Source organism: Sinohyriopsis cumingii, chromosome 13 (assembly GCF_028554795.1).
Source record: "Sinohyriopsis cumingii isolate HCF-2022 chromosome 13, ASM2855479v2, whole genome shotgun sequence".
In the NCBI taxonomy this organism is placed as follows: domain Eukaryota; kingdom Metazoa; phylum Mollusca; class Bivalvia; order Unionida; family Unionidae; genus Sinohyriopsis; species Sinohyriopsis cumingii.
This window is the reverse complement of record NC_142973.1, coordinates 6,606,164-6,631,987: the sequence shown is the minus strand read 5'-3', so window position 1 is coordinate 6,631,987 and position 25,824 is coordinate 6,606,164. Positions and strand designations below refer to the sequence as shown.

Here is a 25,824-nt window from a genome sequence, read left to right as displayed (position 1 = left end):
TATTCTGTATGGAAAATCCCATGAAATATGCAAATTAGTCCATGAGATCTGTAGGTTGTCCATATGGAATAAAATTAAAATTCCATATGGAATTTGTGAATAATCCATATGGAATTTGGCAATACTCCATATGGAATTTGTGAATAGTCCATATAGAATTGGCAAATATTATACCATATGGAATTTGTAAATAGTTCATAAGAAATTTGGTAATAGTTTATCCCGTACAAAATTTTCCAGGCATACTTAAGGTGGAATTGAGACGGGTTTTTTAAGCGCTTTCTGCCTAAACCCTAACAAAATCTGCTTGAGATTTCTATTAAACTGCCTAATGATTCTTAGACATTATTGGGAATCAATGATAAATATTCACAATAATGTTTAAATGGATCATAAATTTTATTTTGACAGACATTAACAAATAAGATTTAGGTTTTTCTTGTCCTCATTTTCTTTCTCACATACAAAACCTAATCCATGATGGCATCACTTAAGTCTTTTTCATTTCACTGAAAAGTCTGGTGAGATTTCACAAATATTTGACTAAAACTTTTGAGAGATTTCACTAAAAGTTTGATCATTATATAGTATTTTACTGAAGTTTCAATAGTTTTTCAGACTTTTCAGAAGGTTTCAAATTAATAATGAATATGAATTAAACATGACTTTATTAACCATGGTGATATTAAGTTTGCATGACTTTTTTATACAGATGTTGTAATTATATGACATCCAAGGCAAGATATATGGGAGTTAATAATAATACATGTAATAATAATAATGACTTTATTTAGAGAAAGTAACTCAATTAGTTACAGAACTAATCTACCTTGAGGCCTTCTATCTGTTGTGTACAATATATACAGCATATACAACATGATGTGAAGAATCTGGCTTGACACTAAATAATTAAGTGATTTTAAAAATCAAAGTATCAAGCTTGGAACATATGCACAGGCATCTGTGAACACATAAACATATATAAAATATAAAATATTAATCTGCATTGAAAAATTCAGCCGTAAAAACAATGCAAAATTACAGAAAAGCATCCATTTGAGACATTGATTATGAAAAGAAGAAATGCTACGAGCCTCTCTTATGTCACTTGTACTGCAGACCTGATTTTTGATTAATGCGCAAACTATGATGCTGTTGTGGTCCCTTGAATTAGTCCTTGTTCCATAAGCAGCTGTGACAAATGTTTATCATGATATAATTACTCTTATTTTACACTGATTTCTAACACACCTAGAATATTGTGATAATATGCACAATAATGCCTCACGATATTGAAAGTAGATTCTACTTGTGGGCCAAGAAAATTCCACAAAGATAAAACAATTTGGGTATTTGGCAACAATTCCCACCAGTGATCTATACGTTATCCCTCCTTAAATTCATTCTGGAAGTTAATCAGTTTTGAGTTACATAACTTCGAAATCATCCTGGTTCAATTCCTTGTTCTATTTAGCATGTTAGCCACTACTGTAGAGCTCATCATGGCAAAAAAGCAAAATGCTAGCCCTGGCATTCAGTTTTCATACAGATTAACAAATTACGTTCCTATCAACTCTGCAGTCAAGCTATTCTCATTGCCGCACATTTTTCAAATTGTTGTTCAATCTTGTATCCCGCTTGAAAATTTGAATCACCATGTTTAGCAAGCATGCTCATTCCCATCAATTTCCGTTACACAATGATTCATTGGGCAAGTACAAAATTTTGACCAATCAGAAAGTCCTTTACAGCGATCATCTTTTAATAAATGGAACAAATACTTATTAGAAAGCTCATTTGCAGAATGGGACTGGATACAGCATTATTAAAAAAAAGAAAGTTTTGGAGACGATATTAGAAAACGGGTCCGTATCGAGAAAAATCAGATTCAGGTCAAGAGAAAAGCGAAATTCTGTCTTAAAACAAGAAACCATGTTTGAGGGCAGTTAAATCTGGTTGAAGTTAAACAAAAATACAACAACAACACATTTGAAAAAGAAATGTAACAAGGAAAGATGTGGAAAGAAGTTATTGTGCCCAAAATAAACAAAAACATTACAGCTGTCAGAAACAGGAAATATAAATGTTGCTGAAAATCATTCAGATTGTACAAGAAACAAAAAAATAAATTTATTATATCTTATTGATATTTTTTATTGAAATATCCATGATATTACAATCACAAAATACAGTATCACTATATTTTCAGAATTTTTGACAAACTCTCAGCGAAATTTCAATCACAAATTCCCACATATTTTCAGAAATGTTGGCAGAGTCAGTGAAATTTCAGTCACAAATTTTCATTGATATTTTCAGAAATTCTGGTAAAATGTCCTAAAATACCATAATTTGTGTGAAAAAGGACATTTGAGTGAATGTCAACAAATGTTCACTGTGATTTTGCTGAAATTTCAGTCACACTTTCACTAGAGTATGATTTTTATAGAGCATATTTTAGCAGGAAGCCAAGAAACTAATTATTTTTCAGAGTACACATCAGATCACGCCCAAAATCCACCTTGCACCAAATGTTCTAAGTCCAAAGATTCCTCTATGCTTGTACTACCAGATATTAATATTCTGATGATGTTTATATTTTCTCTACTTTTGGGGTCATGTCTTTGTCTGTATTTAAACATGTGTGGAAATAAATTAAAGAAAAGTGGTATGCATGTGTTTTCTTCAAATTTATATGAGTATTTATTCATCCTTCCACATCAGCTACACTGACATATACATGTACTCTAACTCCCACCAGTATTTCTATTTGAATCTGATAGTCTAGGCTATTAATTCTTCGGACAGTATTTTCCATGATGCTATAATACATGATCCTGCTTTCCATATGGAAAAAAGTGCTTTTGGATTAAAGTTGCAACTTTATTCCATATGGAGTTTTCACTTGCTGTGAAGTGCTTTGGAATTGATATGGAATAAAATGTCTGATTCCATACGTTTTTCAGTCCATATTTCTTCCATACAAATTCCTGAAGTATTCCATATAGAATCCATGAGAAATTTCTGTACAGGATATTATACTGAATAAGTGGAGTTATTTCTTTTTGTTTTTGATTTTGCATGTTCTCAGTGCACTATTCATTAGACTTGACACTAGCTCTTGCATGTTCTTAGTGCACTATTCATTAGACTTGACAATAGCTCTTGCATGTTCTCATGCACTATTCAATAGACTTGACACTAGCTCTTGCATATTCTCAGTGCACTATTCATTAGACTTGACACTAGCTCTTGCATGTTCTAAGTGCACTATTCATTAGACTTGACACTAGCTCTAGCATGTTCTCGGTGCACTATTCAATAGACTTGACACTAGCTCTTGCATGTTCTCAGTGCACTATTCATTAGACTTGACACTAGCTCTAGCATGTTCTCAGTGCACTATTCAATAGACTTGACACTAGCTCTTGCATGTTCTCAGTGCACTATTCATTAGACTTGACAATAGCTCTTACATGTTCTCATGCACTATTCAATAGAATTGACACTAGCTCTTGCATATTCTCAGTGCACTATTCATTAGACTTGACACTAGCTCTTGCATGTTCTAAGTGTGCTATTCATTAGACTTGACACTAGCTCTACCATGTTCTCAGTGCACTATTCAATAGACTTGACACTAGCTCTTGCATGTTCTCAGTGCACTATTCATTAGACTTGACACTAGCTCTACCATGTTCTCAGTGCACTATTCATTAGACTTGACACTAGCTCTTGCATGTTCTAAGTGCACTATTCATTAGACTTGACACTAGCTCTTGCATATTCTCAGTGCACTATTCATTAGACTTGACACTAGCTCTTGCATGTTCTCAGTGCACTATTCTTTAAACTTGACACTAGCTCTTGCATGTTCTTAGTGCACTATTCATTAGATTTGACACTAGCAAGTCTTGTATCAACATAATCAACTACATGCTGATGAACACCTTCAAGAAAAAATGGGATCCAAATATCATGCATTCAGTGGGTTATCTGCGTGCAGATTAACAAGGGTATAGAACATTCTGTCTGTAACTAAACTTTGTTAAACCTAACTGTACAATTAATGTTGCTATTGTGGGTTCAGTCTGTGGTACTTCAGTCAATGACAGATATCAGACAGGTATTTGACATATCAAGTTTATTGTAGAACATGATTATCATTAACTAGGGTTGAATACAAGATAACAGTAAATGTCTGTAATGTCTTTACTTAATGTTGTAAAGTAATTTTGATGTTTGCAGATATGATTATGTATCTTGTCATAATTGATGGCTTGCTGGCAGTTAACCTTGATGTTTACAGATGTTTAGTTAACTCTGATGTTTACAGATGTTTGTGTAACTTGTCATGACAGATGTATGCTGGCAGTTAACCTTGATATTTACAGATGTTTGTGTAACTTGTCATGACAGATGTATGCTGGCAGTTAACCTTGATATTTACAGATGTTTGTGTAACTTGTCATGACAGATGTATGCTGGCAGTTAACTGTGATGTTTACAGATGTGTTTTAACAAGGGTATAGAACATTCTGTCTGTAACTAAACTTTGTTAAACCTAACTGTACAATTAATGTTGTTATTGTGGGTTCAGTCTGTGGTACTTCAGTCAATTATAGATATCAGACAGGTATTTGACATATCAAGTTTATTGTAGAACATGATTATCATTAACTAGGGTTGTTTACAGATGTTTGTGTAACTTTTCATGACAGATGTATGCTGGCAGTTAACTGTGATGTTTACCGATGTTTGTATAACTTGTTATGACAGATCTATTCTGGCAGTTAACCTTGATATTTACAGATGTGTTTTTGTAACTTTTCATGACAGATCTATACTGGCAGTCAACTGTGATGTTTACAAATGTGTTTTTGTAACTTTTCATAATCATTGCATGCTGGCAGTTAACCTTGATGTTTACAGATGTGTTTGTGTAACTTGTCATGACAGATCTATACTGGCAAATAAAATATATCAATATATATGGTCTGGTTTGTTTTGCAAAATGTGTTGTTATAAGGATTTTTTGATTTTATCATCAGTGTGTTTTTAGGTTCCAAAATAAATTATATATTTAATGATTTTCAGATTGTATACATTATCTTAATATTAATATTACTTGTGACATTCGTGTTTTTAAATGTTCCCAGCTTGAAAATTTATACTGAATTTAATAGCGAAGATTTATAGTGTAAAGCCTTGTTAAATATGTTGCAAAAAGTAAAATAACAGTGACAAGTTTGATGAGAACTTTTGGGAAATTTATCATTGTTTAAACAAATTGGGCCATATCAAAAATATGTTGAGTAAGGAGTTGTCACAGTAGCATATATTTTGATAATGTTTTACTGGAAATATTTTCATTGAGATAAAAATACTTGAATAATCTTTCTGTTTCTATGCAATCAATTATGATGTCAGGATCTTTCGACTCATTTGCAAAAGTTACACTCATAATCTTTGATTCATTTCACACATATATCACTGGAGTCACACTTATTCTAGAAAAAACACACTTATAATATCAGTAAGTATTTTCAAATTTGTTATGCATTTGTATTGTTTTGTTTTCTGTGAAATTTAAAGAAACATTTTTAATTTTATATAGGTAAAAAGTCAAAGCTTGTAGATGTGGATCCAGTAACTTACAAAGAAATAGTCAAGTTGGTGAATGATACTTGGCAGAGGCATTTGATTGGCCAAGGAAGCGATGCTGTCAATCTTCGGCACACTGGAATCAAAGTCTTAAAGGTTGAAATGGTCGAAAACCTAGATCTTTTTGACTTATATTTCAAAAAGAGGCAAGAAATTTTCAAATCATTATGGAAGTCAAAACAGGAATGCTTTCCACAGCTGGAAAAAATAAAGGGCTGCAGAGAAGGATGCATCAAAACTTCCGGGGTAGGCAAGTACTTGTCAAGAGATATATACCCAGAGGTCAACGAGTATTATTTCTTTCATGGGACCAAAGTGGATAAGATCGATGCAATCTGTGAAAATGGTCTAGACTGCCGTCTTGGTAGCGAGAAGGCAATGCTTGGTTCAGGGGTCTATGGTGCCGAAAGCTCTACAAAATCAGACCAGTATACAGGTAAAATTAAACATGTCTGCTGTATCTGCAGACCAGTACACAAGTTGTTCTTATTGTTGTAGGGTTTAATGCCATTTTTCAGCACATGATAGTCTATACAAGGCAGCCATAATTAATGGTGGAGGAAGAACCTGGGAAAACTCCAGAAAGAACCACCGACCCACGAGAAACTAATGTCAAGCTTTCTCATATACCCACACTGGCAGCATCCGAGACTCGAACCCACTCAGACAGAGGTGAGATGGCAGAGATCCATAATGGAGAGAGAGAGCTTTGGACCACTAAGCCACTTGAGGCCCCCTGTACGTGAAGTATCTGCAGATGATTATACAGGTAAAACTAGATCTGTGTGAAGTATCTGCAGACGATTATACAGGTAAAACTAGATCTGTGGTATTCACTTCTGTATAAAATGCATGCAGCTGTAAACAGTTTTGACCCAGATTGGTCATTAATCTGGCATGTCATGGGTGTACTATGCTGTTCCTATACAAGGTCCAGCTAAAAGCCTTGACTCAAAATGGCTGTCACACTAGGCATAAAAGTGTTTTTCCTATTGCACTGGTTTTAAAATTAGGGTTGGTTACCTTTTAAAAAACATTTTTAAAAGCATGTATATTATAACCCACACCAAAACTGCCTACCCTTCTGCACATGAGATTCTCACGTGAGATCTAACTCAGGTTAGTCTCATGTGCAATTTAACATGCAAATTAGGTAGAACTCACGTGAGCAAATAGATTCTAATAAGAAAATCACATGTGCAGGAATTGTTAACAAGAGCAATATCTTGCTCATGTGAGCCAAACCTTGCTCACATGAGCCACACCTCGCTTATGTGAGCAAGATCTGCTCACATGAGCAACATCTTGCTCACGTAAGCCACACCTTGCTCACGTTAGCAAGATCTGCTCACGTGAGCAAGATTTTGCTCACATGAGCGGCATCTTGCTCACATGAGCAAAAACAACAAAAAACAACTATAGTATTTAGTTTTTACTGAATACAAGAATTAAACAGACTAAGATCAATATTCAAATCTAGTAATCATAAGCATATAATTTGAGTTCGATTAGTGATCTTTTAATAAGGTAAGACAACTAGAGTATGTATGTATGTATGTATGTACCTGTTATATTAATACATCACATTTATTCTAAAAACATTAAGGTCATAATGAAAGATACTGCTGGAAATTAGCTTCACATGAAGACCATTCTTCACTGTTCCAGAAAATTCAAAGCAAACAAAACATGTAATTGACACTCCTGCATCTGAATTTCATTATTTGCCAGTCTGCAACAATATTTTCACTTGGAGATTGTTCTCTTTGAATCAATGCACTTCCTGTTGACCACTGAATGCAAGTTAGCAGGCTCAGTCTTGAACTGTTGAAAAATGAAACCTGAAATGGAAATGAAAAAGTTGGTAGAAGTTTTTTTTTCTGATCACAGCATTTGAGACATTCTGTAAGGTGGATTTTTGAAGATTTGTTTTACAAGGTAAAGGCAAAATACATAATTGTAGTTTGGGTTAGATGGCACTTTATCACACTGTGAGAATAGGTGCCAACTGTTTTCCCAAGGACACACTTACGCAGCCAACCCAGGCTGAAAATTCATCCTTTGGACTATGAGTCAAATTGCTCTACCAATAGAATTACCATAGTTCAGTAGCAAACATATAAACTGCACTGTTGATGAGACACCTGCAAGTCACACTGCATATTCCAAATTTGACTACTACTGGATAAAGATGCCAATGTGTACCCGGGTATTCTCCCATTGATAATAACCTGGGTAATAAAACGAACAATTGGGTACCCGTTAAAAAAAAAGGTGTTCACGGGGGCTCATATGGTTGCTTACAATTTACTTGTCATACGTGGTCTGTATAATAATAATACAATCCTTTCTCAAGTGACCTATTTAAGAATCAACCCTGATATTTCAAGCCTGACCGTCCTAAAATTCATGCCTGTCCATGGTTCATGTGCCAATTTTCTCATGACATAAAACACGCTTGTTTTCAGAACCTGGTGACATTATCTGGGTCAAATAAAATTAAGCACAATATAAATGTCTGGTTTAACTTGGCTACTGTAACATGCACTTCTTAAACCACCATGTTAGGAGAAAAAATGAATGAAATGGACACCTATACAGACTGAAATATAAAGATAAAAAAAAGTTTGCTACTTAATAACAGTTTTGAAAAAACAGGTTCTTGAATGTGAAACCATTGCCCTAGATTCATTATATTATGATACTACACACATAGCAGTCCAGCTTAAATAGAAAATAAATGACACCATATATCATTTTTTCAAAACGAAGAAAAAACAACAAAAATAACCCGGGATGTATCAATGCAACTGATGGATGTTATGTAACTGAAAAATGTTAGAGAAAAGATATTTTGTTAAACTTAAAAACATGTTGCACTGGACCGTCGTATAGGGATGAACCATGGCAGGTTGAGGATAATACAACAATCAACATTTATGGGCTTTATGACGATTCGCAAAAGTTACTGTAGACATGTACACTAGTCAAAATGACTTATGCACAAATAATTTATCAATTTCTTTTGTGTCTATTCTCATCTATACTACTAATCCACATGAGTTCAGCTGATTTGTGACAAAAATTATAACTGCATATACATTTTTCATACAGTTTTCTGTAATAATGGCATGTAATTTATACTCTTGTTGTGCTCAGATTATGATTTTTGCCACTTATATTAGTAATAAGTATGCTTACAGCTCTTTTTGGGGTTGGAACATGCGAACCTACAACAAAGCAGTTCAGCTTCACATTTAATACAGTTTCCTTTTAATTGTATACTCTAGTAACCAATCGTTAGGAATGATGGGCACACATTAGAAATTTGCAAAAAAATTGTCATCTCTACCTCTGGAACAGTCCTCTGGAAGATTTCTCCAAATCTTTTGGGATTCATTTTTCCAAAATATGTACATTTGCAATATATAAACAAATTCAAAATCTGGTTTCCAACTTTTATATTTAAAAAAACAAATGTATTGGGGGTCAAATTTTAGAGTCTGAAATGCATATGTTATCATGTGTATTACATCAAAAGATTTGAAGCGTCTTATACATACCCTTTACTGGAGTCGGAATTTCCTCTAGCATGGCAATGGGGTTTTGTCTAACTTCTTCCTGTTGCTGTCAATGTTTTGCACTTCTTTCAGATGATTGCTAACTTTGTTGTGTTGATTAAATTTTGTGACCTTCATGAAGTTTAATCTGTAAAAAGATAAAAATTAGTATAATTGATCATTTTAAATATCTATGCATAACAGAAAGAATGCACTGAAATGAGAAAACGATTTGGTTGGCAAAAGAGTCCTAGTGTATATAAACATTAAGAAAAGCTGTAATCCTTATCCAATTAAATCTCTATTTTAAATTTACCAATCAAAATATTTGATAGACATGGCAGATGTCTTTTAGGAATAAAATCATGAATTAAGCTACTGCATTTGGTTCTCAATCGTGTATGCTTATCTTGATTCACCCAATCAGCAATAAAATAATACGAAGAACATTTATGTTTGTACAAATTGTTTCAATCAGTAACGCAAGTGCTCCTCACTGAGGCGCCCGCATTATTGAGGGTGGGGGTAAGAGCCAGACATGATTGCACAGTTGAATTGTGGAAGGCTTAAATATTCGATGATAGTATGGTGTAGATATCATTTTTAGAAACAGGAGGTTGAATTATTATCTTTAAGTAAAATCTGAAACAATCCCTTGGCTCAATTTTAAACGACCATGCGAATTTATGCTTATGCTTATAATGTCGATGATTCAGGCTATCCACTTTGATCATTCTATATGCGAAAATTGTAAAAAGAAATGAGTAAAAGTAACTTACCTCTTTCTCGGCAAAGAACCAGTCTTTCATAATCCTTGAATCTTGCCTAACAGCACGTCGACGTCTTCTGTTTCGTACTGGACATTAACAACCGTACCGACGTGGACATCTTTACATGTTGGTGTTGGTTTCTATATTTTAATAATGTCCACGCTCTTGCTGTCAGAATGTTTTAAGAGCAAACATGTTGCAGGAGAATATTAAATAACTTTCTCCATAAACAGCGTGGCCCTTGCTAAGAGAACATGGCCCGCGCGTAAATTTCTGTCTGTTCGGTTTAAAAGTGCTATTCTACATGTACACTGTAGGTCAACATCCAGCATCTGTTGAGTTCATCTGAGGCGCCATAAAGGGTAAATTATTAGTAAACATGCTGTTGTACGCATAGGTGCTTGTATCATTGATTACAATATAAAAATCAGTCACACTTGTAGTATAAAAATAATACTTTTATTATTTTATACTACTGTATGACTGACATTTAAATTGTAAGCAAGGATGCGAGCCCTTCTGGTTTTACACTCCTTTGTACACATGTACTCGGGTATTTCTTAATGTTATATTTTATATATCAAATAAATGCTATTTTATTATCTGATGTTTCATAAAAACTGAGCTATAAGTGAATTCATATCATTAATAAGTTAATTAATATAGACCTAGTTAATTTTGATGTTTTTACACTAGCTTGTGCCGAGCCATGCCCCATAGGACACTCTAATGGTTCTAACAAGCCGATTCTTCCACCGTGTACTCTGATAACCTGGGTCACAGAAAAGTTAACGGAAACGTCAGTGATTTGTTTTGTGATTATTTCAATAGGAAACTTCTTTTATAAACTTTGAAATGACATGATTAGAACATTTAAAAGGCTGCAAATAAGCAAAAGTTTCCATTGCTAAGAATATACACGTGTAAAACAGTGCGAAACAGCTACACAACCAAACACGACCGGATTAGGCAGTTTCTTACGGATTTATTAAATTTTATGTACAGTACATGTTTGTTTTTTTACTGATAATGTACATATGCATAGGAAACGGGGTTGGGGTGAAACCTCCATAATAATTTGTCTAATACTTAACCTGTTCGACTGTTCAGTCGGCGTTTGAATTTTAGCGGACACTAGACAAAATGTTTAATGTTACCCCGCGTATCTCTTTGATGCCAGACATACAACGTCGGTGGACAATGTTTTATTAAACACGTTAATATTATGAATCCTTTATGGTTTCTGCGTGGATTAAACATAGGCCGTTTTATAGAATATGGGGAAGGGGGGCATCAAGCGTACGTACGCGGTGGGGGGGGGGGGGGCGTAAAAAATTATGCATGCGTACGGGGGGGGGGGGTCAAGCTTTGCCAGATTTTTGCGTAAGTACTAAATGGATGACCCCTAAGCCGAATTACACAATTCAGTAAGTATAAGATTGTATTGACTTTTGTGCGAACGTTAGGCATGAAAGAAAACGACGTAGTTTATGTAATTCTCCAATTTTTTTCTGGAAAATGACTTGAGAGTTTATTAGGCCAAAAGGACTGTGCATCAGTGTTTATTTTTTTTCTCCAGATATGTGGCAATGTATTTTTCTTACAATTTTATAGTGGGGTTTTAGAAGTTTGTGAATAAATGAGTTGCATCATATGTTTATGGATAATAGGATTCATTTTAGGGCAAAAGTTTTATTTCCTTTTTATATTTGTAAACTGTGTATTTCGGGGAGAGAAACATTTCACTTTTTTACGGATTACTTTATTAAACATCAACCACGATCAGTATGCAAGTTATTAACTCTATTCTTTGACAGCTGTTAAAGTTTAATGGGTAGTCTGGTTATAAGAGACCTTAATTCTGAATTGTGTCATTTTATGAACAGTGAAATGAACCTTAATATGTTTAAATACAAGGAGCCTGTTGGGTCAAAATAAGATTAAAACTCACTGTAAGAAAATAAGTTGAAGATGTTTTCAAATTTAAAAAATACAACAAAGCAACAGCAATTGCAAAATAGAAATGATGTCTATTTGACAATAATGGAGATGCTTGACATTCAACATTTACACAGAATATTTAAGTCCAAATTGCTCATGTGATAACTCACATGAGAAAATCCAACTTTGAATAAATTTGAAATAAGTCTTTAATCAGAATCAAAGTCCACGTTTCTCACATGATAACTCACGTGAGAAATTAGAACTCTGCCTTATTTTCAGACATGGTTGTATGTAATGGAAAATAATGTTTTCTAAGTTCTACTTTCTCATGTGAAAATTTAGATTCTCACGTGAGCAAAATCTGCTCACGTGAGAATCAGGTTAGTTTTTCCTTGGCTCACAAGATCTAACAAACTGCACACATGAGCCTGCAAAATCTACCCAATTTGCATACATTTCTAACAAGGTTCTCATGTGCAGCTTATGAGCAGCTCATGTGAACTGGTGAGATTTTTCTGTACGGGAATGAATTGTTTATATAATTGCAATTCAAGTACTGGGTTAAACCAGTTCAATTACATGCACAAATCCATGTTATGAATTATTTTATTTTTTTCACCCCAGGGGGGCAAAATTGATACGGTCAGCAGCAGAAAACAGAGACAGTCGGCCAACCAGGAACACTTTTTTGTTTTTGGCCTTCTGGCAGATCAGGGATTTAGTATGCTGCTTTTTATGATTTCAAGCTTACAGCTTATAAAGACCATGATGTATGTTACATTATGCTACAGTCTAGCAGACCAGGAGTTTTCTGTTCTATTCCATTACAAATTCAGACTCACAACCTAGACCCAGAATGGCTGCCAGAGTATGCTACTGTCTGGTATATCATGGTTTGAGTGCTGCTCCTTATGATTTCATGCTCTCAGCATTGACCCAGATTGTCTGTCACATTATGCACCAGCCCTTATCAAAATAACTTATATGTGATTGATAAGTTACTTATATTCATCACTTATAAAGGGCCTATAAGTTAACTACTGTATAAGTGACTTTTGATGACTTACAGGTCACTTATAATTGACATAATATATGTGTGTATGATAAGGATTCTATATGCAAATTAGGCTTTCACTTCTGAATGAACTGTACTTCATTAACAATTGCAATGTGAACTATTCTCTTTCTACATTTTTAAGTGAAATGCAATTCATATTCCCTGTCTCTGATAAATCCACTCTTAAAGAAGTACTGCTATCCACAATGCTCCAGACCTCAATGATGGAGAGATTCCACTCTGTGTGTTTATGTTACAGAGGATCTAATTTGTCAGTAATGGGCAGTAAATGGAACTTCAGCCAATCAATATTGAGTTAACAAATAATGATCCTTGCACTGAAAGACTTCGTATACTAAGTACTGGGATGTTCTGGAATTTTGTAAAAAGCGATTATTAATACATGCTGTTGTTGGCAGATGAAGCAATGGCTTGTGCTAGCGATGTAGAATCATAATTTTCGGAGGACGAAATTGGTGATATTTATTTAGAAAGTGTTGACAGTGACACTTGTATTATCATCTTTGTCAAGTCTGTCAGAAATTGAGATAGAATCTAATTATTAAAACAGTTGTTATGTGTTTAGTCTCTAATAAACAGTACCACAGAAAGAGTGAAAACAACAAGCTTTGAAACAATTTAACAAATAATTTATTTCCCTGGAAAAACAATGTAAAAATGAAAAATAAGAACTTATGGTTTTAAGAATCAAATCCGAAAATTATCCAAGAATAATCCACAAATTAAACTTTAGAAGTCCTAGTAATAAAATGTTCTAATGAATTAAAGTTCGAGTCCCGATGAAAATCCAAGATGGAAGACGATGACATATGTTAGTCTGTTTAGTGTTGTTATGTACAGAACCTTGTAGAAACACAAGAAATAAGACTCCAGTGTTGGAAATCAAAATAAAATTTTACTAAACTGTCTTTGTCCAAGATTTCTTTATGAGCACTCAAATATTTGCAGAGAAACAAATTAATCTTTTAAAATCTAAATAATCTGAAGAAAATTTAACTCAAATGGTCACAACAAAACACCTTTTAGAATCGAAGGTAAAAAGCCCAAAACTGAGAAATTTCTTCTCATAACATCTGTATTAAACCATAGCTGCTGCACAAAACAGATGCCCGGATGAGGGTCACGTGATCATGTTTACATCACGTGCTCCTAACATAACCCTGACAAAAACCAATCATTTTACTCCAAGAATAATATGAAAAAAAAGTTGTTTGCTTCACTGGTGATTTCTGAATCAAGGTAAAAGCTATTTACAAGTCTAGGGTCACATATTACAATAGCCTCGATCACACTCTTATGAATCCCACAATAATAACAAATTGAAAAAAGTTGTTAACATCTTATATCACGTAGTCCCATCATGATATTGACAACAGCTAATCATTTTACTTTAAGAATAAAATAAAAATAGAACTTATTTTCTTAACTGTTACTAATTTTGAATTAAGGTCAGGAACTAGATCAGCATTAGATGTTTACGACTTAAATTAAAAAAACTCTGAACTCTATACTGGACAACTTTACAGTAGCATTTAATGGAATAAAAAAATTAAAACTAACAAACAAAGAATTGAATTAAAAACTAATATAAATTAAATCAGATATACGTAACACAGTGCAGTGTGGATAATAGTTATATGCTCTGCAGGTTCACTGTAAGCATCTGTCCTACTTTCATTTTAGGTTAGAAAACAAAAAAGGTTAGATTTCTTATTTAAATAATTTTGCTGGTATTAATTGAATGAATTGTGATTGAAACAACCATGCAGTAAAACATATGAAAAGAAAAGCCCAACAATTTAAAAAAAAAAAAGGTAGCATGATTGGTCAGTACTGGACAAGCAGTGTGATGTTCATGTTCATAGAACATAACTGCTTTTACAAATATCACCAACAACAAATTAATAACTGGCAGAGTATAATTTCTAATTAAACATTGGTAAATACATATGTGTATAAATCTCCCATATATATCTTTATATAAACTATTAGCAGACAAATTTTAGTGTTACCAATAGTGATTAAGAATGTACTACCACATTTTATTGTGCACCAGTCTAACAGACAGTGGTCTGGTACACTGTTCATTATGATTTCAAACTAAGAGCATAGACACTGATCTGCCTACACATTTTGCAACCGTCTGGCAAATCATGGGTTTACTGTACACTAGTCTGGCAAATTGGGAACTACAGGTATTAGTGTCCCTTATCATGTCAAGCTAACAACATAGACCCTGATCTGTCTACACACCATGCAGCTGTCTGGCACATCATGGGCTTACTATGCACCAGTCTGGTGAATTGGGGTCAGTTACACTATTCCTTATCTTTTCAAGCTACATGTAGCAGCATAGTCCCTGATCTGCCTACACACTATGCAACAGTCTGGCAGATCATGGGCCTACTAATAATGCACCATTATGGCCAATTGGGGTATGTTACACTGTACTTTTCCATTTCAAGCTTACAGTATAAACCCTGATCTGCCTGCACATTATACAGCACTAGAGCTAGGTGTGAGCTGTTTGTAATAAGGTTTATGTTACATGATGTATCTTTATCATGAATATACCCCACCCCATTGTTTGGCCATCCATTCTGTCTACAGCAATAAGCCTTGAATTCTCTGCTGTAACAGTAGATGTTCAGTTTCTTTTATAGCCTAAGGGACACCACAAGATGATGTATAGGCCACATGACTGGTCAGTACGCAAGTCCAAAGTGATGGTCAGTTCATGGTTTTAGCTAGAAACGAAGTGTTTGTAATATTTCGATTAGTTCAGGGTGTCCCTTGCATTTGAAGATTCCTGTAAAAGACAGTCAGACTCAGATTAGCACTGTTTCCTTTATTTTGGCATCATATATATATCGACTTCTTCCTTTAGCAAAGTTTTAGTCCACTGGTCAGTACTGCTACAATGCCATTATTATTGGCAGATCATCACTGCTACAATGCCATTATTATTGGCAGATCATCACAGATAAAAAAATTGTTTTGTTCTAATGGGAAACGTTGCAACTATATCTAGTGTCAGTTTGATTCATGATGCTGATATTGAGTATGTCCTTGTCACTCATGTCATGCAGTGCAGTCATTTTGATTGGCAGGGCTTGTCACTCATGTCATGCAGAGCAGTCATTTTGATTGGCAGGGCTTGTCACTCATGTCATGCAGAGCAGTCATTTTGATTGGCAGGGCTTGTCACTCAATATGTCATGCAGAGCAGTCATTTTGATTGGCAGGGCTTGTTTCACATTCTTTGTTGCAACTATATCTAGTGACAATATGACCAGTCTGAAGTTGGGACTGTTATTGGAGCTCATAACTCCAAATTTGGGTGTGTAAATAGTATAGCTCATAACTCCAAATTTGGGTGTGTAAATAGTATAGGTCATAACTCCAAATTTGGGTGTGTAAACATTATAGGTCATAACTCCAAATTTGAGTGTGTAAATAGTATAGCTCATCTCAGGGAGCTGCAGAACAATCATTTCAGATAGAAGGGCAAATTTTGCCCTGACATCTCGAGTCATTTGACACCAACATGGTCTCTTATGGACCAGATAAATAACCAGTGCACTGCAAATGAACACTTGTGACAGCAACAAACTGATCTCCTGCAAATGACAACATGATCTGGCAATTGAGATTAACAATTCTTAAAGTGGCAACCTTGTTACACCTGGTACTTTCTCCACTTTCATATGTGAAATGCTGGCACTATTGCATCTGCAGTTGTTAGTTTCCAGGCCCCTTTTGGGGCAGTGAAGAGGGATACAATTATAAGATGGTTCAATCCACCATGCTGCCATCAATACTGATATTTTATACTACATAGTACTTGATTGTCATTCATTGCTCCCACTTTTCCTGAGAACTGAGTACGTCTGATCACTACATTCAAAACAGTTAGTTTGGAACAAAGACTATCTTCCTCAGAAACCTATTTCATCAGACTTGTCAGTCAGTGTAAACCTGATTGAATCAGCTCTAATTCACAGTTCTTCAATTTAGTATGTGTTTCTCATGTTCAGTTGAATTTGCATAATAAATTCTCATGATTCGTGAAACAGATGGATTTTCCATACTATACCATAGCTGCCAACCCTCATGATTTTGGCATGAATTTCACAATTGTTTCAGCGATTCATGGATTGACACCGCAAGCAAAAAATTCACGAATTCTCCAATTCTCAATTCTTTAAATCTTTAACAAAATAACCGATTTCTTGTTAAGCACTAGTCGTGATATTGGCAGTTGTCGAAACAGTCCGGTTCAGCTGGTTGCGATATTAGTAGAACTACAGCCGACTGGTACATTTGGCCCAGTAGGAAACATTTTAGCATATTTTAATCTATATGTATAAGAGTAGTTTTACAAATGCTTATGATTTGAATTACCGTTCGGCGTCGCATGTAAGGGCATGTAAGATCTTGAAAGATTAATTTGGAATATACCAAAAATTGGCTGTGCATTCTGCCATTAAACATTGATATACATCATACTTTTTGCACACAGTGTGCCACAAATTTAAGTATTGTGCATGGTGGCAGAGATGATGTGAGGAAGCACATCGGTTGCAAAAAGCATGTAGAAGTTGGGAAAATTAGGAATTCGCAGATTTCAGCACTGGAATATTTTAAGCAATCAACGGAAGACCTGCAAGCAGCACTGGAATATTTTAAGCAATCAACGGAAGACCTGCAAGCTACCAGTGCTGAAGCATTATTTGTGAGTTTTCTTGTTGAACACAATCTATCTTTATCAGATGGAGACCATGATAAACATTTGTTCTAACAAATGTTCCCGGACTTGAAGATTACTTCCAAATTTTCCTGTGGAAGAACCAAAAGTGCTGCAGCTCCTGTGCGTTCCTCACAGCAACAGCAGTGAAAGAGTATTTTCTCTAGTGAGGAAAAATAAGACAGACTTTAGGGCCTCCTTAGGTGCAGAAAATTTGGAAGCAAATTTAGTCACCAAGATCAACCAGCAGGCAGTAAGTCTGAACTGTTTTGAAAACAAATTTACGATCAAGCAGTTGAGGAAGTTCAAGTCTGCCACAGTATTATGTCTTGATAAATAATCACAAGAACAAGTAAAGTTTATGAATACCATAATAAATAGAAATGCAGATATATTTATGCATATATGTAGTGTTTAGTTTTATATTGTGATTTTGATATAGTGTAGTATTGACGGTCAGAGTGGATGGAGTTTTTGTCATGGTATTTTTCACTAATTCATGTCCAAATTCACTAATTTGTATTCCTATTTTCACTAATTGTGAACGTGGAAGGTTGGCAGCCATGATATACTTCTGTCACAAGATACACATTAAACATCTTGCTGTGTCCCTTAGGGTACAAAAGATTCAATGAAACTGGAAAACTAAACAATACTTACAAAATTGAAGCTTGATGACAGTTTCACTGAATCTGTATTACCCTTTGGGATCACATGCCCAAGCACCCTCCCTGTATCTCATCCTGCATCCTGTGACCTCTCTAAAGCCTTACCACTAACGTGGCCCATGCTTCATCTCCTTGGATTCCTAAGAGTATTACAGGTTCACTGAAATTGTCATCAAATTTCAACTTGGTAAGTATCATGTAATTCCAAATTTATTCAATGTAATACAATACTCACCTACTGACTTACGTTTGGTTGCTCTGATCTGGGAACAAGTTTCCATTAAATTTATTACTACTACATTCATTCTGTCATTAACACCATTTTGAGATGGAAAACTGACATGTAAAATTAATCACAAAATATTAATTGTGCTTAAAATAGTTTATTTATGGAACCTTTGCTTCCAATGCCATCTTGAGAAAAAATAAAATTATTGTAGATATTCAGAGAAAATGTTTGCATCATGTGAAAAACATGGTAATGGTTGCTATGATGATCAATAAATCAACTGCCTTGATTGTGCAGCAAAAAGTGAGTACGATCACAATTGCTCATATCAATGTTCTCTGGGTACACTACAGTCACAATTGCCCATATTGATATTATCTAGGTACATTACAACCACAATTGCTCATATCAATGTTCTCTAGGTACATTACAATCACAATTGCTCATATCAATGTTCTCTAGGTACGTTACAATCACAATTGCTCATATCAGTGTTCTCCAAGGTACCCTGCAGTCACAATTGCCCATATCAGTGTTCTCTAGGTACCCTGCAGTCACAACTGCCAATATCAGTGTTCTCTAAGTTCCCTACAGTCACATTTGCCCTTATCAGTGTTCTCTAGGTACACTACATCACAATTGCTAATATCAGTGTTCACTAGGTACCGGCTACAGTAACAATTCCCCATATCTGTGTTTTCTAGGTACACTACAATCACAATTGCCTATACCTGAGTGTTCTCTAGGTACATTACAATCACAATTGCCAATATCTCTAAGTTCCCTACAGTAACAATAGCCAATATCAGTGTTCTCTTGGTACACTACCATCACAATTGATTCTCTGTTTGCATATGATTTTTATATACAGTGAATCTGCTTCAGTGAGCACCTTCATACAAATGAGATCTGTTTTTCAAAGACAAGATTCATGAACTTATTCACAATTTCATAAATATTCTGTCTCTCCATAAAGGACACATCTACCCAAAGGGCAATATTTTGTAGTCTTCTTCAGCATTCTCATTTGGAAAGGTTTTATTGTATGTAAATGCCTTTTAATCAAAGACATTATGCCAGAAATTCAAGAGGAAAATATATGTCAAATTCCTCTTATTTTGCAGATGCAAAACAAGCAAGAACACCTGGGCAAAAGAAAATGTTCCTGATGCGAATGGTCCTTGGCAATATTTTTTTGTGCACCGACCAAAATCCCCACAAATACAAAAGACCTCCATGCAGAATTTGCATTAAAGATGACTGTTCAAACCCGAGGCATAATGAGGGACCATTTGACTCTGTGGTTGGTGAGATGGGAAAACTATTCAGAGAGTTTGTAGTCTATGAAAAAAATCAGTGCTATCCAGAATACGTCATCACATATGATAGAGTCTAAAGTGGGAATATTCTCACAAGCACGTAATGCATATGCACAGGATGTAAATAACACAAAGAATCTGGATGTTGCAAAAAGTTCCATAAGTAGAGAAAAGTCATTAAAGTTTAGTTCATCAGGTTATAAAGGCAAGTGAGCTTATGGTATGGTCCTGCAATCATAACATGATGACTGTTATTCACTGTGTCTTATTTGTTAACATTTCTCAAAGATCACTGTGCCATGCAATATCTTCTTCAAATACATTACCTGATCCTATATACATCCACTGTGCCATGCAATATCTTCTTCAAATACATTACCTGATCCTATATACACCCACTGTGCCATGCAATATCTTCTTCAAATACATTACCTGATCCTATATACATCCACTGTGCCATGCAATATCTTCCTCAAATACATTACCTGATCCTATATACATCCACTGTGCCATGCAATATCTTCCTCAAATACATTACCTGATCCTATATACATCCACTGTGCCATGCAATATCTTCCTCAAATACATTACCTGATCCTATATACATCCACTGTGCTATGCAATGTCTTCTTCAAATACATTTACCTGATCCTATATACATCCACTGTGCCATGCAATGTCCTCTTCAATGTCCTGTTGTCGTTTTTACTATAGTCTTTGTCTTTGTCGTTGTCTTTGTTTTCATCTCCCTGTCTCAGTTTTTTTTCCCTACAGTCTTGTCCTCTTTACTTTCATTTATTGTTACAGGGCTCTCCTGTTCTGCATTGCTATTCCCTCTCTCCTGGGATGAGCTTGACCTGGAGAGGGCTTTCCTTTTGTTTAGTCTCGTTTTCAGTAAGGGAGTGGAGGTCAGATGCTTCAGACTCGCTTCTGACTCACACCGTCCATTATGTCTTTATCTTCTTCCAGTGAGTTTTCTTCCTTCTGTAGATGGGAAAATCTATTTGGCAAGGTAAATGGAATCCCCTTGAAGGGGGTTTGGAGTTTCCCTGTTTTGTTTGGGCTGAGTATTTTTTCCCACTCTGGGGTTGGAGAGTTATCCTTTATTGCTGTTATATCTATTTCTAGGAGTGACATGAGCTCATTTTTTGATGTTGTTTCAGCTATGTCTCCCCCTTTGTTCCCCTCATTTCTGATTTTTTGTAGTATCATACCTATTTGTGTGTCCAAGTCTATTTCAGGTTTTTGTTGGTTACTTGCCACCTTACCGGCATAGGTTGTTGTTGTTGTCTTTGGTGCCTGTTGGTTTGTGCACATTTTGGGATCATGCCCTGTTTGTTGGCACTTAGGGCATTTTCTATGGTTTTCACACCCTCAGAACCAACTTTTTAGCCTAAATCCCATAACATTGAAGAACGTTGGGATCTTAGGGGCATCTTCTTTTGCCACAGTGAGGATTCAGATACCTGTTTTTACATTACCAAACCCCCAGACTGTGGCCATTTTGGATTTAACTACTTTTGTTTTGAGTTTCCTCTCAACCTTGTTTGTTACTTCTGTTGTTTTAATTTCCAGAGGGAGGCCTGAGATCGATACATCAATCGTTTTGGCCTCTAGCTCTCTGGTCAGGGGTGCAGTTTTGTAAATGTTGACCTTGTTCCTTTTAATGCCCATTTCATTTGTCTCTATAAGAGGTGTATCAAAATCCTTAGGGTAGAGAACGTATTTGTTATAGCCTGCATTTTGCAGGACATCTATTTTTTCAATGTCTACCCGCATAATTTTGAGGGCAGTCAAGACTTCAGCTGGCCTTTGTGCGCTTGCTGTGTTGCCAAGTCAAAGGTTTGACAACCGGGGGGGGGGGCATGCTAAAAGCACTCTGTCTTCGACTTTAGTCTTGAAGTAAGTACTCAACTTTGTAACACACTGTTGTGCATATTGATTGGCATATTGTTATCTGCTTCAATTTTCCTGAGTGAAATTCACTATTTACTATTTTAGCTACAGGTTAGTCTCACACCACTAACAGTCCAAAAAAGTCTATTTACTGTCTAATTACTAGATAAAGAGGCAGTGAGCAATACTGTGAGTTATATTCACTTTATACTGCACATACATGGGAATCATCAAATATTTGAAAATCTAACTTGATTAAATGATTATTGATGAAAATTGCAAAATGAGTTCAAATAGGGAAACAAAAGTACAAAAAATGTGAATGCTGTATCTAGTGCAGTAGCTCTAGATACAGATGTATAATACCTTTCCTTGTGAGCTATTGTCATTTGGTATTCCTGGTTTGCTTTGTGCGTGCCATTGCAGATAATAAAACAACAGACTATTCAAGATAGTGCTGGATTCTGTATTGACAAGGCAGGTGCTCTTTTTCTTACCTCACTATATATATATGATCATAGCTTTTCTTTGAATTCCATTTTAATTATTCTATCTCATTTTTCATTTGAAATAGGTAAAATAAATTTGCATGACATTGGCCAAAAAAGCTAAAATGTTGACTGTACTGCCCATTCTAATGTGAATCACGGTGTCAACAAACTTTAGCATTTTGCTTTCAGACACATGACTTGCACTTGTTATGTAAATATAAATTCATTTTATTTATCAAAACTGATAATTTCATCCTGTTGAGTTTCGAGGATCATAGAATGTTGGTTTAAATGTTTTGCTTTCTCTAAGTGCAAAATCTTCAAGTTTCCAGGTTAGTCTCTCTGCTTCGTTGCGCAAGATTGAGTTGGTGCATGGTTTTGTCAAGTGGAAAATGTTGCAAAGGACTCGGTTGATGTTTATTTTAGTCCCGAGACTTTTGGGAAATAAGACATGCACCATGACTGAAATGCGAATAAATTATTAAAGAAGCAAATATATTCTGGTGGAATGATGTTTATTGAAAAAGTCAAATTGCATTGAGATTTTGACCATATTTTAAAAAGTAACAACAGAATGAATTATTCAAAATGCTTTAGCAAATGTAACAATAATGATCAGCACATAGAAGATTGACTGTTTTATTCTTATTTCATTTAATTTCATTTTCCAAAGGCTTCATGGAGAATCTCTGGAGGAGTAATTTGAAGTGTTGAGATGTTGGAATTTTCTCAGTATGATTTCTCAGTACAATGTAGCAATGTTTCTGCACATAAAGTCTTCATGTGAGATTTGGAAATTGGGAAAAAAAGAGACATTTGCTATATTGTTTCAAGAGTATTAAATCTGCAGTAAATATATTAACTGTACACAGTGATCAGTAAAATTAGTATTTAGTGTCACATTTAGCAGTCAATAGATGATAAATATCTTCTGACTTATAGATGAGAAATATATTTAGAGACAAATAAGTTTCTGACGATTAATAATCAAACATAAAGATATATTTACCCACATGATTTCACCATCACAAATATACTGAACTCAAGATGATATAGCTGAGAGCAAATTAAGTCGATTTCAATTGTAAAAGGGACCCTGTGTGGCTCAGTGGTTTAAATTGCTCACCTTTACTGATCGCTGCTATCTCAACTGAGTTCAAGTCTCAGTCTTGGCCAGTGTGGGTATGTGAGAGACCTTGCCATTAGCTTCCTATTGTCAGTGGTTCTTACTAGGGTTTTCCCAGGTTCTGCCTTCCCCATTTATACTGGTCACCATTTATAGCCCATCATATGCTGAAAAATTGCATTAAACCCAAAACAATGGCATCAACAATTCCAAACAAGGGTAATCATGTTGTGTCTTTAACAGAAAACTATTCTGTTATTTATTAATCAATATTCTGTGTGGGTACATAAGTCATGTGACTTAAAAAGTTAATAGATAAGATAGAGTTGATAAATTTCTGTCTTGTGTATCAAAGAAGTCAGAAAATATTAATTTTTTTAATGTATTTGTGTGAAATAAATATATTTTTGTATTTTCTTTTGTGAATATAAACTGTATTTATTAATGATTAGAAGACCAAGTAGTTAGTTCATTTGCTAAAACTGCTTATAAAACCTTAAGAATTCTCCCATTTTGTTTACTTGCACTCTCGTGAAGGTATGACATAATCACACATTTTCAAATTTTCCGTAATTCTTGCTTTTCCACAGTTCAGTAAATAATGCTATCAGCAATGCAAAACAAAAAATAGCTTTTTTAATAGTCATAGTAAAAATAATTAAATTTTTATTTGAACATTTTGATTTCTAGTGAATGAACTATGATTGAACTTTTAAAAATCAAACTTCGACTTTCATGCAGTTTGACTTTCTCACAATATTTTTGTGATTCACTGAAATAAGTGAACATGCAGTTCTTAATTAATGATAGGTCAGGTCCATAATATTGCTTTGCATTTATAAAGTGTCAACTTGAAAAATAACATTTATAACTTGAAAATATGTTGAATTAACACAGCATCTGTTTTTTTTATGACTGGCAAAATGCTCAATAGCAAACATTATTTTACAATATTCTGTTGCTGCACAGTGACTCTCCCATAAAACCTAGTAATTTTTTACAGCACGAGAGTTCACTTCCACGGGAAAGATTTCTTACAGTGATGAAATATTCTATGGTCAACATAATCACTGTATAATGATGTTGTCTCAAACACTCCAATATGGTCAACTTTTCCATACTGGTTTCATATCAGTGATTTTAGTTAATTAACATTAATACTCACTGCTAAATGAATTATCTCCCTTTTATTGTATAGTGAACTTGTACTTTATTAAATTTGGAGCCTTAATATAAATTTGAAATTTCTGTAGCAAGAAAGAGCAGCAAAAAGAAGTCGAGGATCATGACCTATATTTGTAAATATTTTTCTCATCATTTGATAAAGGGTAATATTGAAATGCTCAGCACTGTTTTAATTTTGTTGCATGAAGCTAAAATTCAAATTGTTTCATATTTGTACCAGAATTTTACCTGAACTACTTTGAAAATATAATCGCAGTGTTCAGAAATTGGATGGACTGAAAAGTGTTACCTGAAATACTTTTAGAATACATCACAATACCTTATAGCAATCTTTATTGGTCATAACGTTTACCACACACAACTGCATTTTATGTTACAGTAACATGAAATTATGAATTCATTGCAAAGTGAACTCCCTTACATGAGTAATTTCTGTATTTTCTTAATTACCCCATCATAAATTTGGATCTAACTTAATGAAAACTTAACTTATGATGGATACATTCAAGTACCTGCTTTGCTTGAGAATGGAAATTAATTTTAATAAATTTAACTTTTAAAATAATTTTGTATGTAATGGATTTCAGAATAAGTTGGTAAAATTATTATATCTAGCTCATTTTCTTTAATTATGATATTCTATAATTTTAGGTTACTGCATTTGTATGGGAAAATATGAATGAGTTTTTCTGAGTAATACTATATGACCATGGGAGTGCAGTATTAGTTGGGGCAAAGAGTTCATATATTCCCATACAAAAGCAGTAGCCTTTTTAATACATACTCATTTTGTTTTTTTCTGTAAGAAGGTTTAATAGTAAAAAGAATAAACTACAAGAAATAAAGTTATTGTATTTATTCTGTGTTCCAAAATAAATCAACAACCATAGATTCGTCAGTACACAGTAGCAATATTAAAATCTACATACCATCGCCCAGTGACCTTTGAACTTTGTTGCATGCTCAACAGGAGTTTGAAAAAAAAATCTTGTTTTGATCTAATTAAAATTGAAATTTAGAGTCATACTGTGAATGAATCTGCATTGAAACTTTTCCAGTTGGTCTGGAATGGATTTTGTTTTCTGTTGATCCAGCTAAATTATGCTTTTCCGCTTGTAATGGACTGGATTTATTAACAGTCAGTTTC

The 25,824-nt window shown here is 34.5% G+C and overlaps 1 protein-coding gene across 3 annotated transcripts in view; it reads left to right on the top strand.

Moving 5' to 3' along the window:
* Positions 1 to 25,522, top strand: part of LOC149784901 (uncharacterized) — a 141,406-nt gene extending 115,884 nt beyond the window's left edge. For 2 of the 3 annotated variants that reach the window (XM_089978492.1, XM_089978491.1), the window contains exons 15-16: positions 5,618 to 6,100; positions 19,785 to 25,522. In XM_089978492.1, the coding sequence (XP_089834618.1) occupies positions 5,618 to 6,100; positions 19,785 to 20,056 (755 nt within the window). In that variant the 3' untranslated portion in view covers positions 20,057 to 25,522. The remainder of the gene's footprint in view (positions 1 to 5,617; positions 6,101 to 19,784) is intronic. The other variant, XM_089978493.1, reaches the window with a different exon arrangement.
* The last annotated feature ends 302 nt before the right edge of the window (positions 25,523 to 25,824 follow it).